The sequence below is a fragment of the Pelmatolapia mariae genome, linkage group LG5 (assembly GCF_036321145.2).
Source record: "Pelmatolapia mariae isolate MD_Pm_ZW linkage group LG5, Pm_UMD_F_2, whole genome shotgun sequence".
In the NCBI taxonomy this organism is placed as follows: domain Eukaryota; kingdom Metazoa; phylum Chordata; class Actinopteri; order Cichliformes; family Cichlidae; genus Pelmatolapia; species Pelmatolapia mariae.
In genome coordinates, this window is record NC_086231.1 from 11,027,047 (window position 1) to 11,037,568 (window position 10,522).

The window sequence follows — 10,522 nt, forward strand, 5'->3', positions numbered from 1 at the left end:
GACTTACTGTGACAGTATAGTCAAACCTCTGTGTGCAACTGATGGTTAAAAAAATGTTTAAACTAAAGCATTTCAATTGATTCAGTCATCTTATTCTGACTGTTTCAAACAGCAAAACTTTCACGTCAGCCTTTTTAATTGTGCCTTTGTTTTCTACATTATCTTCCAACTCCAGAGAAAATAAAACCATTGCATGTATGCCTCCTCCCCCCAAACACAAAATCTCTCTACTTTGTAAAAGAGAACTGATAACTATATAGGTTCAAGTTCTTTCCCATAATAACGCCTATTCATATTGAGTTGAAGATGTCGATATTAAAGGTCACCTGTATCGGAAACAAGTCCAAATGAGTCTTCCATTCCGCTTCTACAAAAATAACTCATAATCAGTCAAATTTCCATCATCAGACAGTGAAGAGCAGTCAGAAAGAGCTCATCGCAGGTGAGGAACATCCTTTTATTAGCTAAAGTAAAGAGGACTCCACATCATATAGGGTTATACGTTCATACAAGTTTTTCACACTGACAATAGAGAGAAACAAACATAAGCTTGAAGAAGAAAATATCCAAAACAATTATGAAACAACAAAAAGCTACCAAACTAAAAAGACTACAGACTTCATCTTAGCGCTCTACAATCCAAACATCTACTGAGCAAGTGCTGTGGAAAAAGGGTGGCATTGTTCAAACACAGCGAGATGATAAAAAATGTGAAAAATTAAAGAAGTTCAGCAGCCCCTTTTTACAAAATAAAACTGAAGTCAGCAATCTGTCCATCCCACACACTCCACGTATCAACAGAGGACTGTTGCAACACAGATTTGAGACAACATTTACTATAGCAAGTGTCTTTCTTTTACAATGGCCACAAAACTTCAAGTCAGTAATACGTTTTTCCACAGCAAAGGGGCATGTCAACATTTCACCAAAGCAACATTTGATCATTGCAACATAGCTTTTTTAAAATCATGATTTCACCACAGCAACAAGGAATGTGGAGAATTACAGCAACAGAGCATGTTAATATCGAACCACAGCAGCGCAGCATATTTAAGCATATACAGCAATATTAGCATAGCAAAAAAACAACAAAAAAGACACACAGAAAAACCTAAAACAGTTGAGTGTGTTCGCTGCATCATGTGTTGACATGATTTGGAAATAAGCTGTGATGTCATTAACAGCTTGAAAACAAAGGACCAAAATCCTCCCATCATCATCATAAGCATCATCATCATTACATCACAGCAATATTAATCATGACACTGTGCTATCAAAGTCAGTGGAGGAGCTGCAGAAAAGAGCAAAGTCATAGTTTTCTACTGCACAGACTGCAGGGGATCTGGCTTACCTGCCAATATCTACACAAAGGGACAGTCACAGCACAGGGCAAGGTCTGAACTGTGTCCAAAATCTGGTATGGTTTAGGCTGGCTTTGTTTCAACTTGATGGTTAATCCAGGTAATTTTATCTACAGTCAGTGTAGGGGCTTTAACCAAGGCTTATCTTGACCTTGCGTGCTCCAATAGGTCGATCATTGAGGTCCATAACTGCAGCAGTGGCCTCCTCGTGGCTCTGAAAGGCCACCATGGCCTCTCCAGTTGGCAGGCCTTTCTCATTAAACTGTAAGCAGACTGAGCCAGGCAGCACCTGGTAACCGTAAAAGAAATCCATGATTTCGTCCACTGTCACAGTGAATGGCATGTTCTGCAGCTTTACAATTGTTGGGCCAGCAGCGCCACGCTGACTGCTGGGATTATTGGATACTCCGGGGGCTGGCTGGTTGCGGAGACCCTCTGCCCCTGGAGTGAACACTGGCTGTCCACTCACCGCTCCACCACCTGGACGCCCCTGGCTGTTGTTGGCCCCTCCCCCTCGGTTCTGTCCTCCCACACCTCCTTTTCTGTTGGCATTGTCAAAGGGTACCAAGCCTCTCAGCCCATCCTGGCTGAATGGCCCCCCTCCTGCAGCTCCACTACGAAAGCCAGGTGGCTCCAAGATTGGCGCTCCAGGAAGGCCTGCAACTAGTGGGGGAGCCACGCCCAAATTAACGTCTCCCAATCCCGCAGCTAGTGGTGGGAGAGGAGGAGGGCCTGCTAGCCCGTTTCCTGGAGCTGAAAATGGAGTCACAAATGGGGGGGTGTTGAGGTTCCCCATAGTGTTTCTGAGAAAGTTGAATTCCTCACCACTAATCCCAGCAAATGGATTGATTTGGGGTTGCTGGGGATTTGTTTGGGCTTGTTGGTGGTGGTTTTGGTTCTGCTGGTTCTGGTTGCGTTGGCCCCTCTTATTTTGGGGTGGAGGATTTCTTTCAATTTCTTTCATCTGATCAAAGGTCACAAGATGGACAAAGGCATCCCGTCCATTGAGCTTTTGACGGTGCAGTCTTTCAGCTTTGCGAGCATCTTCCTCAGTTCGCAGTTGGAAGATAGCTTGTCCTAAACCGTTGCCATGGCTATCTGTCAGGACCTTCAGGGTGTCCTCATAGATGCCCACACCCTCCAGAAAGGCTCGAACATCCTTCTTGGAGATGTTGTAAGGTATGTTGGTAATGTGGGCGCAATTTCTGGGCGTTTTTAAGCCATCCTGGCTCTTGCCATCACCCTGTGCTGCTTCACGCTTGCGGATGGCATCAATCTTTTCCAGCATTCCCTTACGGCTGATTGGGTGAACCTGAATAAAGCGGCTGCCCATATACTGCATGTGAGCACCAAGAGCTCCCTTGTAGTCCTGTTCCGATTTGAATTCAAGAAAGCCCTCTCCTGTGGCTCGTCCATTTGGGCCATAGGCAATGTAGATACTGTCTTCTACAATGTCCAAATTCTTAAAGAACTCCTTAATCTGTTTTTTGTCTGCCTCATAAGGAAGGCCCTTTAGGTACACACAGAACTCCTGTCGGTGGGGAGATCGTGACCTTGCTCGTTGATCTCTGCCTCCTGCCTCTGCATTACCACGGCGGTGCTGCAGATCTTGTGACTCATTACTGCTATTTGATTTGCTGCTGTTGTGAGGAGCATGGCCTGCCAACCCATCATTGAGGCTGGCCCACTGACGCTCAGAGCCTGGGGTGATCTCAATGAATCTTTGGCCCATCATGCCACCTCCACGCTTCACTGCTTCAAAGCTGTCCTGGGGTGAGAAGAACTTGACCATAGCTCTACCAGTTGGCCGCCCCTGTCCATCCCTCATCAGGCGAACAGCATCAACCCCCAGACCCCGAAAAAATTCCCTGACTTCTACCTCTGAGCATAAAAATGGGAGGTTTTGCAGCAGAACAAACAGCTCATCAGGATTGCCAGCTCCTCCCCCAGTGGCTACGGCAGCAGCCGCCTTCATGTGGGCTTGAAGGCCAAGTGAAGCCAGAGGAGAAAGAGGGTTAAACAACATATGGTTGGGTGTCCCAAGAGGAAGGCCCGAGCCTAGTCCAGCTGGGGGAGGTAGGGAAGGGTTGAAGGGAGGTAGGGAGGACATGTGCGGAAGGTGTGACATAGGAGGCACTGGAGGTCCTTGGGACAGTGGCGAAACAGTAGGAACAGGAGGAAGGGAGGAGACTGGAGGAGGAACTGGTATAGTAGGGAGTGTGGGCATAGGAGGCATGCTGGGAAGTGGAGGGATGGGTGGGGGTCCTGCATTAAGAGATGCCAGTGCTGTGGTGATTGTGGGAGCAGAACTGTAGCTGTTGGGGAAGCTAGGCACCACGCTGGCCAAGCTGGTTGCAGCCTTGTTATTTGGTGGCTCCTGAGATGAGCTTGCTGCTGTCACTGCAGTCGGGGTGTTACCAAAACCCTGATTTCCATGGCTACCGCTTCTCCCCCCTGCCCCAGACTGTACTGTGGGTATAGGGGTAGCAGTTGCTTGACGACTGGCATTTCCTGCTGTAGGTGCAGCTATCTCCACAGCCCCTGCCCCAGCCTCAAATCTGCGGCGACTGAGTTCAATCATGTTCTGCATTTCTGTCTTGCTGCTAAGCAACAGCGACACTTTGGAGCCCTTAATGGACCCACCTGTTCGCATCATGCCCAGCCGTGCGTCCTCATCGGTGGCGAAGACGATGAAAGCCTCACCATGTTCACCCCCCACGATGTGCACTCCCCCATCAGGAATGGTGAGGCCAGAGAAGAAGTGCCTGATGTCCATGGTGCCAGCCACTATGGGCAGACCCTGCAGTCTGATGACTACTGCCATACTGACTGCTAAGCAACAGCCCTAAAACCTGGGGAGAAAGCAACACTACCATCAGATGAAGAGCAGAGAGAGGGTGACCAATCGTTTCCAGATTTTTTTTCTAGTAAACTTGGATAGGAGTCTCTTTTGCATAGCCAGCAGTGCTTACAATTTTAAGCGCTTCATAATAACAAGTTCTTAATCTTGCACTCCTTTTTGTCTTGCCATCTGGAAACCAAAGGTTTTTGGAAGGGGTTTGGGGAATAGAGATAAGAATTTTGAAAATTTGCACAAAACTGTCAAAAAAAGCTAAACTAAAACAGTCTCTCTGAACCACTTAACAGGTTAGTTAAACTTTCATTTTGATAATTAAGCAATCCTGCCCAACATATTTTGCTAGACCACAAAACAATCTTAGGCTTTAAACATAGCTTTAGTATTGAATAACTGAGAAGTGTTGAAAACAGTGCATAGCAAGAACAAAGAAATTGTGCTTAAAGAACAGCAAGAATTTCAGGCAGGCTTAAAGACAGGGGGAAAAAAACAATCCAGATAAAGTTGACGCTGTGATGATATGTGGTATATTCTCTCCTAAATTGTCATGAATTGCAAATATATAACATTTGAAAATTCTGAAACATTTTTTACATGCCAAAAATGAGACTCATTTGTCATCTGTGATATCTTGTTGTCCTTCTAAACCATGCATGCACCTGGCCAGGTCAAATTCTAATCCTCAGTAAAGCTTATCTGGTTTGTAAAGACAAGTAGCACAGCTTTTGCTTCATTCAACAAGCATTTTCAGGTATCAACATACCTTCAATGTGAATTGTGTGCACAAAAAGAAAACTTTTAAAGAAGAAGTTTCAGCAAAACAGTTCAGCTCAACCAAGAAATAAAATTTAACACAACTTGTTTTACTTTCAAAACTAGATTACATAAAAGCATCTGAAGTCCAGGGTTTCCGCCAGTGTTTGAGTATCAAGCATTAAGATGGTTGCCTTTTCATGTCTTGTTTATTTATTTTTTATTTAATTGTGAGCTAAAATTATGACTGTTGGTAAAACACTAGCTACCGTATCTTGTCTGCCTTCGGTTTTTAAACATTTTTCAACAAAAAATAAATTAAACAGTGTAGCATTTACACCAAATGTGAAGCAAAGCTTTGACAAAAGTCTATGCAAGTTCATGCCGGGCAATGGAAATTAAGGCAAATCCACGTGTATTCATCTTTCTCTCTATTCTCCCAGAGACTAGCGTCTTCTGACATCACCAACATTTAGAAAGTGAGGACCAGTTTAATGCTGGTGTTAGTGGATTGAAGGAGCTGTATGGTCGAACAGGAAAAAAACTAAAAAGCTTGGAGAAAAGTGAGCAAATTTGAAGATGTTCTTGGGAAAATTAGAAATGATGGCAGCACTGCAGTGATATTTCTCCTACTGGCCATTATGGCCAAACATTTGTGGATTCCATAAAACTACTCAGCAAGTGTACTGGCGCAAGGCGAGACTTTTTTTTTTTTTTTTTTTCCACGTTTGGTGTGAACACTCTTAAAACAAATAAAACAAACATACAAAAAATAAAATGGACTGAAGTAGCAAACTGTTTAATACCATTTCACCTTTATTTTTCAGCTAATATCTGTCTAACTACATCCGCTAATTATAGCAGGCAAAAATCATCCATCACTGTATATGTACAAGATTAACTGTGATTCAGTGCACTGTAGGTCTGTGCCATATCATATTGTCCATGACAATACTGATATAACATATTAAGTGACATAAAAAAGTCATTATCCAATATCATTGCTATACCAATACTATGTTTTTATGAACCCTACCCAACCTATCTGAAAAGGGAGTTTCTTTAACAGCCTCCAAAGAAGCACAATAAAACATTCAGCATTTTTTTGTCCTCCTGCTGGTATAGCCTATCGTACTTGATCTTCATGTGTACCTAGTATTCATTACATTGGTTGAATAGTGCCATGTTAATCCTTCCTCCTCCTTTTTCTGGCCTTAGTGGCCTTACTAAATGTACCTAAGTTATGGCGGAAACCCAGTGAAGCCCATTTCCAAAGAGGGACTTTTTAAATGTTTTAATTTTTGTTTAAGATGAAACAGATGATGAAGTGTCATTCAACCCAGTTCGTCTAAGGTTTATCAAGGCCTTCAGTTTTTGCAGTGGTACTCTGGAGTATTGAGCCCTAATAAACTGGCTGCAACAATAAGGTTCATTAAGTTGTCTATCATGCAGTACAGCGATATTGCTTGTTTATTCAACTGTGGAATCATTCGTGCAACAGTAATCCTTTATAAATCTCATGCAACTTCCAACTCACCAATGCAACTAAGCTGTGTGTATAGTTTCACTGTAACAGACAGAGGTTTTCTGCAGGATACTGAAACCTGGTGAAAAGGTCAAAGAAACAAGCATTCCTGTTTTTAAAAACATCATCAATGAATTCAGCTTTTCACAGAAAAAAATGGTACGTTGAGCCATTTGCAAGATGGTTTTGACAGGATGTGCTTTATCAGTTTCAAGTATTTGCACTCACTCAGTTAAAAAAAAATGCTGAATATTGCACAAGTAGTATGTGGTGGAAGAGTTTAGCCCTACAACTAAAAGCTGGTCTTATCACGGAAAAGCACACGAAAATTGTTCTATAAGCTCCATGGACACTAAACCTGGAAATCTTTTCCAACAACAGATCATCATAATGAGACAGCAAAAAGAAAAACTCCTGCCAGAAGCAAAGAAGAACTCCAGTCCAAAGTTCAACCTCATCATGAGTAAGACTAGCGGTGCCCACAACATATCACACTAAACTAAAACATTTAGGCTTTGTAAACCAACAACATGATGACCTCAGCTACAAAAAAATGTAATTATCAACAATTAGATAATAACAATATCTGTAAACAGTCAGCAATGCCCACCAAGCGTCAAAGCAACAACCCAAAAAACCAACCGATCTGGCAAACAGGTCGAAAGCAACATCACAGTGTTGACCAAGTCCAGCAGACAGCACTTCAGCATCTGGCTTTAAAAGAGCACAAGAAGCGGAACATACCAAACCAGCATTTATGCAACACATCGTCAGCAATTAACACAAATCATTGGGACAACTATTACAGAAATAACAACAGTAACTTATCAATTAAAGCAACATTTTCAACATTTTGTCAAAAGCAAATTTAGATATATGTAAACCAGAGCAACATAAGCATCACGTCAACCAGAGCAACATTAGCATCATATCAACCGGAGCAACATTAGCTTTAAGTAAACCAAAGTAATATCAGCAACTGATTACCAGCACAGCACCAAAGACAGCAGCTGAGCAGAGGAGAAAGTACAAAGCAATGAGTTGCAGAGGAACATGTTTGTATGCCAGGATGCTACCCACAACTTAACACACCCACCAAAATCAGTCTGGACATTAACATTAGCATTATCAGCGTCAGCAGTGTACCCACTGCTTTTTTAAACTAGATTTTAAACAATTTCATTCAAGACATCCACTACCAACATCAACAGCAGCAAGAGGATAAAACACAGCAGAAGAGGAAACAGCAATAAACAAATACTGTCAAAGAATCGAGTAACCAGAAGCAAGTTTAAACATTCAGCTTGTATTAACACAACAGAGACACAGTGAAGCTGATAAATCACACAAAGAAAACCAGAAACTGATTTTCAAGAAAGAAACTTCAGAATCAAAAGGAAAAAACACACTGTCTTAATTTGTTGGTTCAAAGCTGGAACGCATAACTGGCTGTCAAATCCATCAATCAAAGAGTGGAACTGAAGATGAAGAAAGTAAGACCATAACAAACCCAAATGGAAAGACATAATCTACCAAAGAACAAGAATGAGGAACTCTCCATTCACAACATTCAGCATGTAGATCAAGTCTCAGATGGGACAATGAGACTGCCTCTGGGATGAAGCCCAGAGCACACCTGAGCCCTCCTTTTTCAGAAATGTCTGATAAAGAAAAATCTCTGGCTATACTAGTACAGAGCTCCACTGGCCTGTGCAATGCACACTGTGAGCCAACAGAACAAAATTAGAAACCACTAATACTGGGGAAACTGTGATAAATATTCCTGTTTGCCGTGTTCAGCATCCAACTGACCAACTGGGGAGTCATTCACAAACTCAACTAAAGCCCCTTTCAGACATGCACCTTGTGATGTGAATGTTTAGAAGCACTGATATACAAGTCACATGTTTGATTAATAGTGTACATGAAAGGCCATACGGAGGGATGCACCAATATATTTGGCCAAACTGACTCATTAATCTTACATACTGCTGTGTGAGGATTAGTCATGATCGTCATATATTCAAAACGTCACAAATTATACATTATTTATAAAAAAAAAAATTTTCCTTGTTATTACAATTGTCTGTTATATTTTAACATGCAACTCTGCTCCTCACTTATTTCCCAAGAAGGCGTCACAGCAGATAATTTGGCAGAGATTTACACCGAATACCCATCCTGACAAAACTCTCCCTTTTATCCAGGCTTGGGACCAAAAGCATGTTTGTGTCTCTTCCCAGTCTGAGACACTTAAGTAAAAATGTTAGCTACTACAACTTGGAGTGGGAAAAAAAACCAGTGGAAACTTTTTTAGGTAAGGTTGGCAAAGCAAAACTACCTGCAGAGATCTGAGACTTAAGTAGTTTTCCTTATTGAATGCTATTTCTGACTGAAGTTTTCATCCCTGTTGTTGACCTATTTGCAAATAAGATGATTTACCAGTTGCTGTGGTGTCACATTGGTTAAAGAAAGTGTGAAACAGTGCTGTCACAACTGTCCAGAGTTCATTATAATGGATAGAGAATCAAACCATTCCAATGCGTTTACTTATGTTTTATAATAAATACTTCTAAAAAATACTTCTTTCTATAATTTAAAAATTATAAAAACAATGCAAATAAACAAAAACATTGGTGCATCCCTAATAATGAGTGTGAAAAAGACATAACTTTAGAGTCAGTCTTACACTTTAAGCTGTTCTTTATGTTGACAACCTATATCTTGACTATGCACTTACCTGTAGGAATTACATAAAAACAACAGGCGCATCATCGTCATAAATTCAGGCTATACAGAAATATGTAGCATAGGCCTATGTTGCATATATTAAATCATGATATTAACGCTACAGTGTAACGGCATGTATACTGTATACTACATATTTTAGAAGCTCTCTCTCGGTTCTATCATGACTGAATTAAATCATGATGATCACAGGGGAGAGCTGGGATTGCATATTTCATATCTGAAAAGGGCTGATGTTCATAAACCAAGACCACACATCAGTTAACAGCTATCAGAAACGTCCCCACATGGTCTCCATGACTACTCAGCCTCATCTCGAACAACATCCTCTCTGACAACATCGCGGCTCAACGCTTAACGTCATTACCCAAAGCCGGGGTTTACTGGTTTCTACTGGGCAGTGACGGACGGCGTTGTATCGTAACAAAAATCGTTTAAAACCTTCCTCCATGCCCATCACTCCACTCAATAAATACACTACAAGAACACGAACTGACGCTCAGTGAAAAATATAAAAATGTATATATCTGCTTGCAGCTACGGTTAAGACACCGTTTTATACAAAGCCTGCTTACACTTTCTCTTATGCTAACAGTCATTACGCTTAACAAGCATTCAGAGTCTACGTGGAGTTTATACAGTCGTAGCTAACTATCAAATTTTCAACAGATAAGAGTGAATGTAGATTATACAGCTTAGCTTCCTAGCAGGCTAATGCTCATTAGCGACGTAGCTGACTGGGGTGGTTGCTTTGTATGTGTGCGTGTCTGTGTGTGAAGTGCAGCGAAACAACGAGCAGGCTGCGTGCTTTCATCGGCTCCCGCTGTGATTTCGTCTTTTAGCGAGCAGCCGCGGATGTGTTCTTACCGAGAAATTTGTCAACAAACACACTGAGGTTTAACTCATGAACGCGGGTCTTTTCTTCTCCCTTCTGCAAGCTGCTGCTACGACTGCACGAAATGTCGGCGCAAACACCGCGATGACAGGCGTGATGACGCGAGAACACGCAGCTGGCGAAATCTTGATTGAGCGACATCGCCACCTGTCGACTGGGGGAATTAAGTAGTTTAGTAGACCTTTCCTTATCTATTCCACTGCACCTTTAATCACTCGTCTTGACAACCTTAGTTGTTTTTGTAGATTATAAAATTACGGATATTTTATAATATACTATACAATTATTATATTATTATATAAATTTTTTGCTAGGGTAAAAACAGGGGTTGTACAGTTCTAGCAAATGTGAAAGTTATTATTTGGTAAGACTATCTTTATTTT

The 10,522-nt window shown here is 41.7% G+C and overlaps 1 protein-coding gene across 2 annotated transcripts; it reads right to left on the minus strand.

The window, feature by feature from the left end:
* Nucleotides 1–444: 444 nt before the first annotated feature.
* On the minus strand, nt 445–10,216 carry rbm12 (RNA binding motif protein 12). Of its 2 annotated transcripts, XM_063473640.1 has the most exons (3): nt 10,112–10,216; nt 6,509–6,575; nt 445–4,213 (listed from the first exon to the last, which is right to left on the minus strand). In XM_063473640.1, exon 3 carries the CDS (start codon nt 4,183–4,185, stop codon nt 1,492–1,494), a length of 2,694 nt encoding a protein of 897 aa, XP_063329710.1. In that variant the 5' UTR covers nt 4,186–4,213; nt 6,509–6,575; nt 10,112–10,216; the 3' UTR covers nt 445–1,491. The 2 variants fall into 2 exon arrangements, with proteins under 2 accessions (XP_063329710.1, XP_063329709.1); XM_063473639.1 differs by lacking the exon at nt 6,509–6,575.
* Nucleotides 10,217–10,522: the final 306 nt, after the last annotated feature.